An 18,583-nucleotide genomic window follows, 5' to 3' on the forward strand; every position below is an offset into this window, starting at 1 on the left:
CTGAAAGGTTTTATGTCAAAATGGTTACAAATTTTTCCAGGTCATATTTTAGCCTAATAGTACAAAATTAAGAAATAGTTTTTGCTCAGCAAAAGATGGTCAAATTGATTTGTGAATACTAATGGATATAAAGGATCTGAGGGGGAATCCCAAATAGGCAAAGAGAGACAGTCTAGGTGTCAAGAAGAAAACTGGGGAATTCACATATGTACTTCAAACCCAGGAACTGTTACTGGTAATTCGTATTGTAGACCAAAGTGAGCTTATAATTTTTGATAAACTGGTAGATCTTTAAAAATGTGGTTATGTTAAATTATTGGAATATTTATTTGCATTTGAATGCTTATATTTTCATCTTTATTTGACAGATCTTTACCTTTCAATTTATTACATGACTCATACGAAGTCCAAATTAGGAATGGCAATCTAAAATGCCCAGGAAGGAAAGATAATTTCTATAAAAAAATGAATAAAAATTCTTCTCAAACCATGTTTGAATTAAATGACACTGAAGTCTGCCACATCATATATTAGTTGGGTCGATGACTCCTGTGCATGGCGTGGTAGCTGGCCGCTGAGCAACTCATTGTGTGCCAAATACTCAGGTTTCGGGGTTACAAAAATAAGATTTTCTGCTCTGGAAGCTTACCGTTTAGAAAGACTGGTTCTTAAATTTGGATTCCAAGAATCCCAGACGACGTTTGTTTAAAATGCGGTTTCTCTGGTTCACTCCACTCACCAGCAGTTTTAATTCAATGAGGAAGAGGGTAGAAGGCACAGGTATTTAGTTTAATTAGCATCCTTTTGGTTGTGGTGCGGCTGACTCACATTGAGAAACACTTGTACAAAATAGGTAATACAGAGACATGAAAAAAACATTAGGTTTAAGATGCCGCAAGTTGGCGGGGAGAAGCACACGCTGGGCTCCGCTTATGTAGAAGCTTTGGTCCGGCTCAAGACCTGTCAGATCCGCACGCCCGCACTCGGCGAGTTCGTCCGGGTGAGGCAAGTCCCCCGCACTGCTCGGCCACACCACCGGAAGCCCCACCCCTTTCCTCCGGTCCCGGCCGTGCCCCCGCTAGGTCCCACCCCTCCGCCTGCAGGCTGGACGCCAACGACTCCAGAGCCGGAAGTGACGAAGCGGCGAAGCCTTTTGGGCGGGGCCTGCGCCAGGCAGCTCCTGAGGCCGAGATTTCACATCGGAAACAAAACAGCCACTGCTCGCGGAGGGACCTCGGCTGCGGGCCGTCGTGGGCGGCGGCGGAGAGGACGCAGTAGGTGCGTGATGGGAGTCGGGGGAAAGAGGAAGGCGCCCCTCACCCATTGTCGGCAGGGGCGGCCGCCGGCTTGGCCCGGCCCTTCGTCGCCGTCCGGGCCGCGGAGCGGGCGTCCTAGAGGATGAGGAGCGGGGCGCGGCCGGGCGGGGACACTGGAACCCCGTGTGGGGGGTAAAGAGGGGTTCCCGTTTCTCGGGTTCCGGGCGCGGCGTGCGGTCAGGTTGCGGGGAGAGTACCTCTCGGAGCTTTGGTCCGGAAGTGCTGGTTTCCCGAACGCATCTCAGGTGCAGGTGCCCTGGGCCGGGATTGGCCGTCTCGGCTGGAGTGGAGCAGGAGAAAGAGGAAGCGCCTTGCCCCGAGCCTGGTTGAGCAACTGGTGAAACTCCGCGCCTCATGCAGAGTGTCCTTGTCCAGGGGAAGCGAGTGGCACTCACGGCTCCGTGCCTTAGGTCTGAGACATCCGAGGCGGAAAACGGGGTCTGATGCGTTTGCCTTGATGGGAACTGTCAGCAGCCTTGTACGTCTGATGCTTCATGAGCCTTAGATGTCTGCGTTTTCTTCCCGCTCAGATTCTTTTCCTTTTGTAGGAAAGTAACAATGAATTTTAAAGCATCGTTTGTCTACTTTGAACAAGATGAATAAAGTATTCAAGGTTTACTGTGGGAGATAGGCGTAGTGTGTAAATAACTATGGCAGAGCGCACTAAAAGTCACAACATGCGTTGAAGTTTGAGGCAGGTAGAGATCACGCCTGTTTAAGGGAATCTTCTTATTTCAGTTATCTTTTGCAATGGAAAGGTTTTCACCCTGGGAGTTGAAATGGGGAGGACGTTGTAATCACAGGGTGTACTGCCAGCAGGGGCCCTCTGGATCTTGTGTGTCTAGTGATCCACTCTGAACATTAAATGACTGTTATGAAGGAAGATAAAACAGGAAAGTAGATTGGAGCCTATTGCAGTCACCTGCAAACACCTATTTCAGTTCTTAACACATTTTTAGAGTTCAGCCAACTTAAGCCCCATCCCCACCTATGTTTAATAACCCTTTTAACAATGAAAATAGAAGTCTATTAAGTGCATGGATTCTTACCCCACCTCTCCTCTCCCTCCCCTAAAGATAGATGGTAGAAGAACCATCTATCATCTGGTTTTCCATTCTTCTACTCCTGGTTCTTGGGTACACAATTCCCACACTTCTGGGTATACTTTCCTCTGAATGGGCACCATTTACTGCTGGATTTTAAGTTAATGGCTGCTACTAGTCATAGACTGCTGCATGAATTTCCATTTGTTCTCAGGAGAACCTGAGAATTGGAATTGGTCTCTAAGAATCATCATAGCAGGAAAGGTATGTGTCTGTTACCAAAGCTTAAATAGTTCTTTTCCTCCCTCTCGTCCAGGTTCCCTTTGCTAGTGCTCTCCCACTGTTGTATCAGATTGTAGGGAGAGACTTCTTTCCGATATATTCTGAAAACCCCCTAACACTGTTTCTCCTTCGTATGATGGATGTCACACAGATTTGAACGGTGATTTGAAAGTGTGACGTTGTGGTCAGAGCTTTGCTTTAGATACATTAATCTGGTAGCTGGGGCTAGAATGGATAAGAGAATTGAGGTGACTTTGCATAATTAAATGAGATATGATGAGAGTTTGATCTTCAGTGGCGGCAGAGGCTTAGAAAGGAGGAAAAACGTGAACAGGACATGGCAGCCAATGGGGGAGACCATCGCAAAAATAAGGACGTTAGGAGCCAAGCACCATTCTAGAGAGGAAGGTGAGGAAGTGTTTTGGAAGTATCCCTTTGAGGTGCCAATAGATAAAAATGTGCTTTGGCCAGGCTGCAGCTGTAAACATGAGAGTCACTTAAATAGACTTGCCAGTTGACGCTGAAGCAGTGGATGAGACACCTAAGGAAAGGAAGGGAACAGGAGACCCAGACAGACCCTCAGGAACACTTATACTGAGGCGGTGGAAGAAGAGTGAGAACCAACCAGCTGAGGAGAATGGAGTGGCGAGAGGAAAACCTCTATAGTGCAGTGTCAGAAAAGTTGAGGAAGGGAGGGAAGCTGCAGGAAGGAAAGGGTTGTCAGGGATTTTCAGTAGTAGGCCTGGTGTTGCAGAAAGAACTGAAGATTTAGAACACCGCTGTCCCATAAAAATGTAATGTGAGCTATAAATGTTAATTTTAAATTTTCTGTAAAGAAATTTTTTAAAGGTAGAAATAGTTAAAATTAATTTGAATAATATATTTTGTGTAATTCATCACATCTCAAATATTTTAATTTCAAAATGTAATTAATATAAAAAGATACTTGTCTGTCTTTTCCTCTAGGTAGTAAGCTCTTTAAGTAAACAGAAACATTATCTGATTTAGTAGCATCCCTAGCACCTATCACAGTGCCTGGGTATGTAGAAGAAACCCAGTAAGTGTTGATTAAAGGGTATAATGTTTGGTTTTCACAGTTCTTAAGTTTCTTAAGTTAATCTAAAAGCAAAAGAGAGAATGCACCCTGGCCAATTTTGCTCAGTGGTTACAGCGTTGGCGCAGGGACTGAAGGGTCTCGGGTTCAGTTCCGGCCAAGGGCACATACCTCAGTTGCAGGCACCATCCCGGTCTGGGCGTGAGCAGGAGGCAACCAATCGATGGGTCTCTCTCACATCAGTGTGTTCCTTCTCTTCTCTTCTCTTCTCTTCTCTTCTCTTCTCTTCTCTTCTCTTCTCTTCTCTTCTCTTCTCTTCTCTTCTCTTCTCTTCTCTTCTCTTCTCTTCTCTTCTCTTCTCTTCTCTTCTCCTCTCCCCTCCCCTCCCCTCCCCTCCCCTCCCCTCCCCTCCCCTCCCCTCCCCTCCCCTCCCCTCCCCTCCCCTCCCCTCCCCTCCCCTCCCCTCCCCTCCCCTCCCCTCCCCTCCCCTCCCCTCCCCTCCTCTCTTTCTCTCTCTCTCTCTCCCTCTTTCTCTCTTTCTCTCTCCCTCTCTCCCCCCCTCCCCCTCTCTCCATCTCTCTCCCTCTTTCCCTTACACTGTCTTTGAAAAGCAATGGAAAAAATATCCTCGGGTGAGGATTAAAAGGAGAGAGAGAGAGAAGGTAAGCATTGTTGAATATATAACCAGTGACTTACAAGTTAATTAGATGTAAGTAGTCTTTTTTTCCATTAAAGGTAAATTGTATTCTCCCCATTTCCACAGTGAATTTGGGACAATGACTCAGGGTAATCATATCTTCTGTGTAGAGTTATTGAAATTAAATGTTTTTTTGGGGGAGGATTCTTTATAATTTTGCAAATATTGATAATATAGTTCCACATCTACAATTCTGAAATCCAAAACCCCCAGAGAAAACTGAAATGCTTTTCATAATTCATTTGACAGCAGAAAGCTAACCTGAATCTATTTATGTAATCTAAGATTGCTTATATGTTTCACTAGGTATTTAGTAAAGTGTTTGATTTTGAGGTTCTAAGACCCTGAGGGGCATTATAAAACATATGGTATTTACATCATATTACCTTTATAAAATCGGGGGGAAAAAAGAATTCTAAATACATTTAGTCTTAAAGATTTCAGATAAAGGATTCTGGATTTGTAAGTCTTTGTTAATTTTCATTGCATCGTCTGAGGCCACATAACCATTATTACTTAAAAACAACTACTATAACTATGTAACAGACTTACCCCAAACTCAGTGCCTCTGCTTCAAGGTACAGGACTGTGGGTCAGCTACGGCAGTTTTGCTTTCATATCTTATTCTGGAACCAGGCTGAAGGGATAGTGGCTACCCACTGTAAGCTTTTCTCAAGGCAACAGCAGAAGCACCAGAAGGCAAGACCTACCTACTGTACAAGCACAGTTCAAGTGTCTGCTTGTGCCACATCTGCTAAGATCTCATTGACCACCATTGTTATTGGTGGAAGTGAGGTGTCCACTGCTGGAAGCGGGGTTTCCCTTTCCCCACTGAGTGCTTGGGGTTGGGTCCTTACAGTATGTTGAGAAAAAGAATTTTCTAAGATTTGCATGGGAGGATGAATGGTCTTTATTTCTGTGGAATTACATCCCTGGGTTTCAGAAGTCCCATTTCCCCTAAACCAGTCCTGGAAGGGGTATAGCTGGGGATTTAGCAGAGCTGGAAGCAAAGCCAGTGTCCAGAGTGTTTGTTCCATGGTGGAACAGGCTAGTTATAGTCCATCAATCCATTGTGTGTGGTCCACATGGCTATGAGCCATGTGAGGGAATGCAGGGGAGCAGGCCCCCTACAACAACAGAGCCAGGCGCCCAGGGTGCAAGAGAGAGAAAACCACTTTGTTTAAGAGTTTAAATCTTCCAGAGTTTGGAGTGGCACGCCTACTCTGACCAATGATCTGTTCCTAGGTGTAACTGACATACAAGTACCTTCCCTATTTCACCCAGATTTTACAGGGCATGAGTCTATTTGGCCTTCCCTTTGCTCCTTCCTTGTTAATTAATAACCAGGTTATTTACAACGGTATCATTATGACTGTGCCCAAAGGCATGGGGTGGGTAGTATACTACACCCACCTTGAGGCCAAAGCAAGTCATAGAGCCAAGCCCAACATTACTGGAGAAGGGAAGTATATTTTTCTCTTGGGCATGCTGGGGGAGGGAGTGAATACTTGCTGAATAATAATATAATCTACCACAGATGGGTAACAGAAGTGGAGTGGGATGGAAGGAGGAAAAAAGTCAAATAGGCTACATCACTTTCCTTGCTCTTTTTAGAGTCTGCCACTTTCACAGAGCCTCTTATAGGGCTGGGGAAATTATTTGCTCCTAGTCTTAAAATTCAGAGGAGTCTTTTCAGGATGTATTCCTAAAATTTTAAATTAATTTCAAATTATTTTTATCAATTTTGGAGATTGGTTACATTTATTATTGAATGTGAGCTTTTAAAAACAAATAGAGGCTCTCCGAGCACATCCATATAATCAGAACTTGGGCTGCCTGTCCAGGAAGCTGTCAAAGTAACATTAAGGCTGATTAAAAACTTCTGTGGAAAAAGAATAAGTCACAAGCTCATCTCACACTTGAAAACTTCTTAGCATTACAATACAGAGATACTTTTTAAAAAATACTTTTGGTGGCTTTCTGAGTGAAGGAGAAACTAGTCAAGTGTCTACAGTCATTAAAACAAGCCCTTTGCTCTTGAGAAGATCATGATAAAATGTCTCCATGAAGATGTTTGTTTCTGTGAAGTACACATTTTGTTTACATTTATCTCTGAGAGTGAAGAAAGAAAATGGTATCAATAATTACGTAGCCCTAGCCGGTTTTGTTCAGTGGTTAGAAAGTCAGCTGGTGGACCTAGAGGTCTCAGGTTCAATTCTGGTCAAGGGCAGGTACTTTAGTTGGAGGTTCCATCTTGCACAGGAGGCAACCAGTCATGTCTGTCTCACATCAATGTTTCCCTCTTTCTGTCTCCCCCTCCCTTCCACTCTTTAAAAAAATCAATGGAAAAAATATCCTCGGATGAGGATTAACAAAAGAAATTATGTAAACTTGCTATAGGAGCTCCAGGCTTAGTTGTTACCTTGGGGTGTAGTGAAAGACAGAAATGTGCTTTCTGTTGTTGCTTCCTTGAATGGGATTTTTGATAAACTTATTTTGCGATTCTAAACATTGCTCCTGTGATACTTTTTCAGGTGCTGATGGATAGAAGATTTTTTGGTTAGGTTTTTCTGTTCAGCACGTCTAAGTTTCAGTATTTGTATTCTCTTGTTTTTAGTCTCTTTGCATATAATAGAAATTACAGTTGCCATTCAAAAAAGGATTTCTTTTTTATCCAACTGAGCAAGTGTCTTGAGGAAAAGGAAATGGATGACAGTAGATTCAAGTATGCTCTCTCAATCTCAGAAAATCTTTAGCAGGTGGACAGAGAGAAAAAGCACCAAAATCTACTTCTGTCCCTACTCCCACTATCTCTGCGATCCAGGTCACGTGAAATATCCTCACTCCCAACAACTGCCTTTTCTTGTTCTCAGGGCACTGCTAAAAATGTTATAAAGCCCACTAGTGTCTTCTGCCACGCTGCTTTAACAGTGGGGTCATTAGCCTTCTCCACGGAGTCATCAATTGTTTTCAGCTGTTACTGGACCAGAATCAAATCTGGCTTTGCCTCCTTTGTACCAACAATGTTTGTTCACCAGGCCTGACTGAAAACCTAGCTTAACCCTGTAGCCTGCCTCTTCTTTCTGAGCTCCATGTAAAGAGCAGCTCTTCCAGGGATGGTCACCCTGCAGCATTTTGATCTTTAAAGCATCGGTGGAAACTTGAGCTTTCTTGTGGGGAACTGGAAAAGACTGGACTGGGCATCAGAAGACCTGGGTTCTGGAACTGGTGTTACTTCCTCCATAATCATGCACTGGCAGATTCTTTCACCTTTCCTGAACCTTAGTTTTTCACATGTAAATGCGATGGATGTGCCTTTGAAAATAGTATTAGGATATGCTAAAGTGACTACTATATTGTTGATTCTGGCAAGATTTGTCTGAGAAATCTCCAGTATGATAATCAGTTTGTATGGTTTCTTCTAATAGCTCAGCAAATCCTGTGAGCATAAGGCTAATAATGGAAGCTACTTAAAATTAAAATTACTAGCCCTAGCCAGCTTTGCTCAGTGGTTAGAGCACCGGCTCTCCGACTGAAAGATTATGGGTTCGTTTCCAGTTAAGGGCATGTACCTCTGTTCGTTGGGGCACGTTTGGGAGGCAGCCAGTCGATGTGTCTCACATGGATATTTCTCTCTCTGCCCCTCCCTTCTTCCCTTTCACTCTTTCTAAAAATCAATGGAAAAAATATTCTCTGGTGAAGATTAACAACAGCAAAAATTTGTCATGTTGAGCCCTAACCAGTGTGGCTCAGTGGTTAGAGTATCGACCTGTAGACGGAAGGGTCCTGAGTTTGATTCCAGCCAAGGACACGTACCTTGGTTGCAGGATCGATTCCCAGCCCTGGTCAGGGTGCATGCGGGAGGCAACCAACCAATGTGTCTCTCTCGCATCGATGTTCCCCTCTCTCTCTCTCCCTTCCACTCTCGCTGAAAAAGCAATGGAAAAAATATCCTCGGATGGGCATTAAAAAAAATTTTTTTTTAAATTTGTCATGTTGAGTGAGCCAAATATAGATATCTAAGGTTTAATTTGTACTCAATACCTTTGCTAGAGGAAAACATTGCTTTAATGTGTTTTTTGTGAAGAATCATTATAATAAAAATAGTGGAGCATTTAGGGGGTAAAGAATCCTGAAAAGTGAAAATGAAATTGGATGCTGGCAAAACGCTTTCATATAAATATATATGTGGTAATGTTATAGATGCTATATATGTGAGAGTACTGCTTAGGTATGAAAACAGACTCCTTTTACATTTCTGAAGACTTTCTATGAAGAGGAAAGTTGAAATTATAAAGAATTGGCTGATGGAGATTAAGGTATATAGGCAAATAGGAATGTGACCCTCAGGAGGGTGAACTCTGGGAGACAGAGTGATATATGTAGATAATGCTGTGTCTGAATGCAAAGGAGAGACCTGGGAGTCAGGAGTCTTAGATTTTTGTTCTGGTCTGACCAATTATGTGATTTTTAACCAAGTCGCTAAACTTGGATTCCCTTCTGCTCTTTTAAAAATATGTATGTTAGCCCTACCGAGTATGGCTCAGTGGTTAGAGAGTCAGCTCAGGGACTTAAGGGTCCAGGGTTCATTTCTAGCCAAGGGCATGTACCTTGGTTGCAGGCTTGATCCCGGCCCTGGTCAGGGCATGTGCGAGAGGCAACCAATCTGTGTATCTCTCTCTCATTGATGTTTCTCTCTCTCTCTCCCCCTTCCACTGTCTCTGAAAAGCAGTGGAAAAAAATATGCTCCGGTAAGGATTAAAAAATAATAATAATAAAATAAAATATGTATGTTACCTGTTTACCCTGCCTTGGGGCATTGTGGTAAAGATAAAATGAGGTGATAGACAGGATTTTGCAAAATTATAAGTAGTAAACAGCTCTGGCCGGTGTAGCTCAGTTGGTTGGGTGTCCTCCTGAGTACCAGAAGGTTGCCAGTTCCATTGCCTGTTGGGTCACATGCCCGGGTTGTGGGCTTGATCCCCAATAGTGAGTGTGCAGGAAGCAGCTGTTTGATGTTTTGCTCGCACATCAATGTTTCTCTCTCTCCCCCTTCCTCTCTCTCTCTCAAAAAAAGAGAAATGTTGATCAGAACATTTTTTAAGATTATTCAGGTCCCTTTGCTCTAAATCTGAAATCATTAAGAATCTTTGTGATTGAAAATACTTGGTTTCTCAAATAGGTCTACTCATTACCAAAGAGGTGTCTTGAGCTGATAAAAGTTTGTCAGTTGAAGGTCACGGCAAATTAATAAATTTGTGGTTTATAGATTGGTCTTATAAGTATTTGATTGGTGTGAATGGATTTACTAGGATTTGACCAACTCTGGGTGACCTGGTAAAATCCTGTTCCAGACCATATCCAGAAGTTTGCAAGTGACAGCAGCCTGTGAGGTCCTTAGAAAGCTTGGCCTGGAGGAGAACACATGAAAGAAAGGTTTGTTTTTACTGAATGTAATTTATGAAAGTGTTTAAAAATAAAAGTATAATTGTAATGCACAAAGGATTGTTTTCTTTTTCCCTTTTCAGAACCCCAAGAGGCTTTACTTTCTGTGAAAAGGTATTTCTGTACAGTTGCTCCAATGACAGAGTTGCCTGCACCCTTGTCCTACTTCCAGAATGCACAGATGTCTGAGGACAACCACCTGAGCAATATTGTACGTAGCCAGGTACAGTGTCAGCCTCTGTAACTGCCTTTGCCAGATTATGGATTCAGTGATCATCCTACCTCACCTCCAAAAGAGGCTGAGAAGACTGAGCAGGTTTCTCGGTTTTACCACATTCACATATTTTCTGAACTTCGACTGAGGGCAAAGCATTGTACCGTTTGGTGCTGTGTGAGACATTGGTGTTGTATAGTTCATCACTGCCGCAGATATCACTGCTTCCATTGAAGCCTCTCCAACTTCCTCAGCTATTTATTATTTTACCTGTCTTGCTCTTCCTCTTCTATAGGCTAAGTACATTTTATTTACTTTTATTTTTTCAGTACCTAGTATAGTTTCTGTCAGTGCTCAGTAAATGTTCATTGACAAAATGCGCAATGATGAATGCAAGGCTAAGTGTAGAAGTCCTAAGCTAGTTCAAAGAAGAGAATCAGGAACGGGGTGTAATGTGTGGCATGAGACACAGAGACCTCACCGATTATACGCAGAAACATCAAATCTGCCTGTGACTGTTAAGCTAATCATTACAGATTGAATGTGGTTTCCACAGATGGCCTCTGAGATGGTTGGGGAATTGGTAGAATTTTTAGGGGTGGAGCCAGAATGGGGGAAAACACAGGGCTGACTATAAGCTATGTAGAGTGCATGATTGCCGGGGAATCAGACTTTCCTCTGTTTCAGCCAGAGGACAGAACAAGTGGTGGAAGATACCAGGAAAAAAGTTCTGGGTCAGTGAGAAGAATTTTCTCACAATTTCTGTATATCTGAAAGAGCATGGACTGCTTTGTGGGCCAGTGTGTGCTTGTCACTAAAAGCAGTCACAAAGGCCAGAAGACTATCAGCCAGACCTGCAGAGGGTTAGTCCATGGAATGAGCTGTGAACTAGAGTACTACATGGCTTGGAAGTTTCCTTCACACTCTGAATATTTGAAATTCCAATTGAGGGTCAAAATGTGGGGCAGATGGCTTCACAAAGTAGACTTTGAAGGATGCGTAGGATTAGAATAGAGCAAACTGGGAAGTCATTACTGATAAATGAAGTAACTCTAGTGGAGGAAGAATTTTCCTAAAATATAAATTGACAGGAAGGTCACATCCAGAGAGAAAGTCCACAGAGGCAGATCACACTGTATTGCTAGAACATGTTTAATCAAGTGAAGTAAAGTTAAAATGAGTATCAGGGGAAGCCCTGAAAGGGAACATAAGCTGTAAACGTAGTATGTAACCTGAGAACTGTGTGGGGAAAAGGAAAGGCACCTTGTGTCTTGGTACTGGGTTGATAAAGGGGTGTTACAGATACAGATTTTTGTGGCAGCACATTGTCCCTCTACTGTGCATCAGCAGCTTGATTTACTCTTTTTTGTCATTCCCTAGGAATAGCTTTTTGAAAAGTTAGCATGGGGCTGGATTATGAAGTTCTTTGGATACAGGATGTGAATGTTTGGACCCTACAGACTATACTCATTTGTAAACTTCAGAGGAGGGAAAGGGAAATTGGGAACAGCATAGTCAGGTCTCTGAGTACCTTTTCCTTAACCAGAGGAGCTCCTGTTTTATCTTTTTTACATATTAATCTCCTGTGAATCCCTTGAACAAAAGATTCCATAACTAAAAAGTTTTGGAAAAAACACAGTAGTATGTGATGCATTTGACCCAAACCCTCCAAAGTCATCTCATCTCAGAATAAAATCTGGTCCTGAGATCTTAACCTCCCCCACCCCTACCAACCCCCTAATCTCTCACTGAGTCTCTTACCACACTCTCCCTCACTCACTGCTTCCTCAGTTCTGCCTCTGAGCCCTGGGTCATGCCCCCACTCTTCTCAGATGGCTCCCTTCACTTCCTTCAGGTCACCTTTTCAGTGAGGTGTTGCCTTCCTTGACTCCTCTTCCTTTTCCTGTCACCTGGCACTCTCTCCACCCTTATGCTGCTTGTGTGTAGCTCTTACCATTATTTCTAGCTTGCTGTTTACTTGGGATTTTGTTTACCTACCTCCCCCTGTATAAGCTACTTGAAGCCAGATACATAATCTCCTTTGCCCACTACTTTCTCCCAGCTTCAAGAACAGTGTGTGGCACCCTGGCAGGTGTGGCTCGGTTGGGCATCATCCCGTGCATGGAAAGGTTGTCAGTTCAGTTCCCAATCAGGGCACATGCCCTGGTTTCAGGCATAGTCCTGGGTAGGGGGCGTGCAAGAGGCAGCATCTCTTTCTTTCTCCCTCTCCTGCCCTTTCTCTTTCTAAAAATCAATTAAAAATCTTTAAGAAAAAAAAAAATCTTAAAGAAATAAAAGAGCAGTGTGTGGCACTTAGTAAGCTCTCCATTGTTAATGTAGTATTATTTATATCCCTTACATTCAGGTTTTATGGGGCTTTTATGGTATTATTTTTCTGCCTTTCTTTACATCTTAGTGGCTGATAAAATGTCCCCTTGAAATAAAGGGTGCTATAGAGGAAGTACAATTGACACAGGATTTTTATTGATAATAACGTGTTCATGGTTTAGTTTTAGCAAGTCTTAGTGCTAATGTTCTCAGTGGTACCTTACACTATCTAGAACATCAGGCCTGATTTATTTGTTTAATTTTGACTTTGCTATTGATAATGTGATGTCAAATAAGTTTATGTTTTGTTTATCTCCTTAAAAATACATTCTATAACTTACATAGATCTTTTGTATACATTTTCATACTTTCCAGTTTTCATGGGATAGTTATTCCCATTTTATAGTTTAAATGCTTGTCCAAGATCACAGAAAATTAAATGACAGAACTGGAACTTAAAACTGTGTTTTCTAATTCCAAATATGTTCCAGTGTTTTTTCTGTTCTTCAAATTGTTTCTTACCACAGAAAAATGTAAACATGTAATACTGAAAGAAGATACTGCATGAAAAAAATTCTGAGAAAGGAAAATATGAAGCCTGTATTCATTTTTGCACCAGTGTATTTTTTTTAAATCCAAAGAAAGAGGAAAAGAATCTTACTAAGTTTTTTAGCTATAAGGAAGTCATTGTATAAGTATGTGCTCTGGTTGATTATGAAAAAATGGGGTATAGGTCCAAATTTAAATTGGGCATAGATGACTGTTTTTGTGGATTAATTGAAGCTCTTTTATTTCTCTTTTTGGATAGTAGATTTGTTAAATACAAGAACATTATTTGGGCCTTTTTCTTAAATAGTTTGTGATCTCTCATAAACCTTTGGTTTACTTTTACTATGCCTATTAAAATAATTTGTAAGGTTTTTTTCTGATGCAAAACTTTGATGGGCAGAGCTCTTTTTCCTTGATTTGTTATAATTCTTTGCCAGATGTCAGCCTCCATTTCATTTCTACTGACATTACAGAAATATACTAAAGCTAGAGGAAATTGGAAATATAAACTTCAGACTAGTGAAAATTTATGTTTTGATTTGGTATAGACTTACATTGTTTATGTGGATTAGCTGAGAACTTTTTGCTTTCCTAAGATACAAAAAGGTGAATTTTTTTGAAGTCTAAAATCCATTTACATTGTATTTTAGAGCAGTAATTTTCAAACCTTAGTGTGCATTTAAATCCCCCGGAAGAATTGTTAATACAAATTCTCTGGCCCCAAACCCAGAGTTCCTGATTTTGTAGGTATGGGATGGGGCCAGAGAATTTGCATTTCTGACTAATTCCCCTATCTTTCCAATGTTTCTGGTTCAGGGACCATAGTTTAAGAAACACTATATTTGAGTAAAGAAATAAAGGGACTGCCTAGCCAGGTGTGGCTCAGCCGTTGAGCATCAACCTATGATCCAGGAAATCATGGTTCAGTTCCTGGTCAGGGCACATGATCGGGTTGCGGGCTCAATCCCCAGTAGGGGGTGTGCAGGAGGCAGCCGATCAGTGACTCTCATCATTGATGTTTCTATCTCTCTCTCCCTCCCTCTCTGAAATCAATAATGATATATTAAAAAAAAAAAGAAATAAAGGGACTGACATTAGAGGAAAACTATTAGATTTATAAACTGAATACTCAGTATTTTTATTCATATTAATTTATTCTGACCCAAATTTTCTAGTCCATAAGGAAGTAAATTGTCAATACATTTTTGATTTAGAATGGAAAAAATCAGTCATTTGTTAACTAAAAAAGAAATCTTAAAGTAGTAATCCATGGAAAAGTCAATAGTGATTCTCTATATAAAGCAATTTCTGAAGAGTACTTTTTTTTTTTTTTTTTAATATATCTTTATTGATTTCAGAGAGATGAAAGGAGAGGGAGAGAGAGAGATAGAAACGTCAATGATGAGAAAGTCATTGATCGAGCCCGCAACCCAGGCATGTGCCCTGACCGGGAATCGAACCCTGATTGCCTGGATCCTAGGCCGATGCTCAACCGCTGAGCCACGCCCGGCTGGGCTGAAGAGTACTTCTATAAATCCATTACCTTCAGTTGCTGAATTGACAACATTAAAATGTGTCTGGTCTTTATAAATGAAGTCATCTGCAATATCTTTTCCAAATTCAAAGCATTAAATGTAAAGAACTTTATTAAGTTGTTAGCAAATCATAGACTGGCAGAGCTAACCTCATTTTCTTGATGATGGTGGGTCACTTTTATTAAGTGTGAGAAGTCCTATAAAATTAAAAAGAAAGCAAGCCTATAAGTTATTTAAAGTGGTGTTTAAGTACTTGGGTCCTTGAGGAAAAAAAAAAAAAAGGAATGAAAGGAGTGATCTCAATTTAAACTGAATTGGGTTCACAGATCCAATCAGCCTTTGACAGTGTTATTGCACTGTTTAAGTAATGAATTTGTTTTCCCAGTTATGTCAAAGTGAAGTAAGGAGAAAAATAACTTAAAATGTTGGTGATCTCCAGAGGAAAATGTTTGCTTCTGTATGAGAGTAAAGTCAGAAATCTTTGCCACACATCTTAATAGTTTGCTCAAAAAAAACCCCACTAGTTTCAAGCCTGCCACAACAGCCCCATGAATGTTAAATATTATCTCTAACCAGTTAATATTCACTGTTCAGAGAAATGACAGCCTTCCTTGATGTTAGAGTAATAGTGAAAGCTCTAACTCCAGGGAATTAAAAATCTTGGGCAGGTGCTGGATGGGATTTTGTGTGCTGTTGGAAACATATTGCCTATGATTAATATTTTCAAGTTTTCCACATAACTTGCCTGTTCTTCAGTTAAGCTGCTCTTCTAGCTTTTTCTACAGTCAGGCTTAGGAGCCTCACGTTTCTAATTATAGAAATCCGAACACCCATAAAGTCTTACAGGATTGCAACTTTTTCTTATATATTTATAAGTATTCATTTTAAGTAAGTAAAAAACATGTAGACTATTAATATATCAACATAATGGAATACATTGTCAGTTTTTAGGCGTGCTGTCTGTTATTATATGAGAATGTGCACATGAAATAATATTAGATGAAAAAAGTAGGGTGCACTATTTGTGAACATTCATTTTAACTTCGTACTTAGGTGTGTATGTTGAGAAACATTGCAGTTTGGGGTATAGTAATAAGTTGTTTTCTTTGTAAAATCACCTAAATTCATATTCAGCAATACAAAATTATAAATTTAAGTGTGGCAGAACTGCCATGAACAAAGTCATAAAACAGACTGGGCAAAAGCTTACAATGTATAATGACAGATATATCTTAATATACAAAGAATTCTTGCCCGGCCCGGCATGGCTCAGCGGTTGAGCGTCGACCTAGGATACAGGTGATCGGGGTTTGATTCCCGGTCAGGGCACATGCCCGGGTTGCGGGCTGCAGCCGATCAATGACTCTCATCATTGATGTTTCTATCTCTCTCTCCCTCTCCTTTCCTCTCCCTGAAGTCAATAAAGATATATTTAAAAAAAAAAAAAAAAAAAAATTCTTGAAGTCAAAAGGAACATGAATAACTTAATAACAACATTACCAAAGGATATGAGTAATATATATGGAGGAAGAACAAGAAATAAAAGTAATAATAAATATATGAAAAGACTAGTTGACCAACCTTACTAATAATTAGATAAAGAAAACTTTTCACTTTTCACCTATCAATGAGCAAGTATTAATACCCATTGCAACTAAAGGTGGGGGGGAAATAAGCATTTTCATGTGCCTCTCATGGGAGTTGAATTTGTACTTGGTGTCAGTTGAGTCTGCAAATACACATACCTTTTGGAGATAATTTGGCAGTTAAATCTAAAAATGCACATACTTTTTGACCTAGAATTTTCACTGCTAGAATTTTATCCTATAGAAACATTACCACAACAGTGCCAAGAAATATAGACAAGAATATTTATTGAAGCATTGTTTGTAATAGTTAGAATTTGGAGATAACCTCAATCTTATGTTACTTGTGGTTTACCCAGTCAGTAATAATAGGATCTATTGCCTAAACTGTCTAATTAGAATCTCTGCTCTAGAACTTCTTAGCTCTGTGATCTTTGGAAAATTATCTGTTCTCTCTAAGCTTCAGTTTCTTTATCTGTTAAAATGAAGTTTACAATATTAATTAATTCAGAGTCTTAGGGTTAAACAAGATGACTAACCTCAGCGCATAGCATAGTGTCTAGCACATACATGGGTCAATAAATCATCATTATTATGACTATGCTGCTATTATAATATTTAAGTTTGATGTATATTTATATGTACTGGCATCTGATATATTAAATAACAAAAACAAGTTGCAGAACAAGGCTTCGAAAAGTTTAAAGGTACATCAGGTTGTTCACTGTTTATGTTGTAGGGCAGAGATTAGGGAGAACACTTAACTTTCTCAGTTATAAACTTTTGGAAACTTTTGTTTACAGTATTTCTTTTATTTAGAGAAATAAAACTTAAAAAGGCAGGCAGAAAACAAGGCTAAAGAAGAAAACAGGCAGGCACTACACTGTATTAAAAATACCTCCACAATTTTTGCTGCTTTTTAGAAATACTAACCCTGCTTGAGGGTCCACATGCCTTGGGTGGCTGGACCTGTGCTTGCATCATGTTCCGGAGTAAGGGGAAGGGGAAAAGAATTAAAATGAAGCCTCTGACTTACTGGTGTAGGAGCTCTGGGGAATCTGACTTCATAGGAAGTCGGCTCTCATATACCACTTCCTCTAGGACTCTGCCCTCCCTGAAACTTACAACATTTATATAGTGAGTAATCCTTCCCTCTGCCACAGAAATGAAATCATTTATAATGGCTACAAAACTTTTTTCTGAATCTTAAAAATAGCTTTTAAGGGTAAAACTATGGAGGCAGTAAAAACAGTGGTTGCCAGGATAGAGGGTGAAGGGAGGGATAAATAGGCAGAGAACAGAGGATTTTTAAAAAAATATTCTCTTTTTAAAAAAATTGATCTCTTCGCCTGGCCGGGCATGGCTCAGCGGTTGAGCATTGACCTAGGATCCAGGCGATCGGGGTTCGGTCCCTGTTCAGGGCACATGCCTGGGTTGCGGGCTCGATCCCCAGTCGGGGGCGTGCAGGAGGCAGCTGATCAATGACTCATCATTGATGTTTCTCTCTCTCTCTCTCCCTCTCCTTTCTTTTCTCTGAAATCAATAAAGATATATTTTTTAAAAAATTTGATCTCAGAAGAAGGGAAAGAGAGAGAGAAACATCAATGTCATTATTTAAAATTTACCACCTTAACCATTTTTAAGTGTACGGTTCAGTAGTATTAGCTATATTCACATTGTAGCACTTTTTCAACTTGCAAAACCGACACTCTGTACCCATTGAACAGCTCCCTATTTCCCTGTCCGCATAGCCCTTAGCAACTACAGTTATACTTCCTGGTGGGGTTTTTTTTGAGTTGGACTACTTTGTTTTTTTTTAATTAAAATTTTTTAATGTTGACATTATTGCAGGTGTCCTGCTTTTCCTCGTCTTTGCCCTCCTTCACCCACAGAGTTGGACTACTTTAGATACTTTATAAGTAGAATCATACAGTATTTGTCTTTTTGTGACTTGCATATTGCACTTAGTATTATGATTTAGCATGTGACAAGATTTTCTTCTCTTTTAAGGCTGAATAATATCCCATTGTTCGTATACACTACATTTTCTTTACCCATATAATGATGGACATTTGAGTTGCTTCCATCTCTTGGCTCTTGTGAATGCTGCAGTGATCACAGGTATGCAGATACCTCTTTGAGATACTGATTTCAGTTCTTTTGGATATATACCCAGAAGTGGGGTTGCAGGATCATATGGTAATTCTTTTTTTAGTTTTTTTAGGAAACTTCATACTGTTTTTTTATAGCAGCTGCACCATTTTTGCAGTCGTAACAACAGTGTACAAGGCTTCCAATTTCTCTGCATCCTTGCTAACACTTGTTATTCTCTGTTTGTTTTTTGTGACAGTAATAATCTTAATGGGTGTAAGATGGTATCTCATTGTAGTTTGATTTTCATTTCTTTAATGATTAGTAATGTTGAGCATCTTTTTATATGCTTGTTGGCCATTTGAATATATTCTTTGGACAAATGTCTATTCAAGTCCTTTGCTCATTTTAAATTAGACTGATTTTTTTGTTGTTGAGTTGTA

The 18,583-nt window shown here is 40.4% G+C and overlaps 1 protein-coding gene across 4 annotated transcripts in view; it reads left to right on the forward strand.

Moving 5' to 3' along the window:
• Positions 1–1,128: 1,128 nt before the first annotated feature.
• Positions 1,129–18,583, forward strand: part of PSEN1 (presenilin 1) — a 53,056-nt gene continuing 35,601 nt past the window's right edge. Inside the window, exons 1-3 of one of the 4 annotated variants that reach the window (XM_081144138.1) lie at positions 1,156–1,278; positions 9,747–9,828; positions 9,921–10,060. In XM_081144138.1, the coding sequence (XP_081000264.1) occupies positions 9,974–10,060 (87 nt within the window). In that variant the 5' untranslated portion in view covers positions 1,156–1,278; positions 9,747–9,828; positions 9,921–9,973. Of the gene's footprint in view, positions 1,279–9,746; positions 9,829–9,920; positions 10,061–18,583 lie in introns of all 4 variants that reach the window. The other 3 variants (XM_081144140.1, XM_081144139.1, XM_081144141.1) reach the window with 3 other exon arrangements.

This window comes from Miniopterus schreibersii, assembly GCF_964146895.1.
Source record: "Miniopterus schreibersii genome assembly, chromosome: 1".
Taxonomy (NCBI): Eukaryota; Metazoa; Chordata; class Mammalia; order Chiroptera; family Miniopteridae; genus Miniopterus; species Miniopterus schreibersii.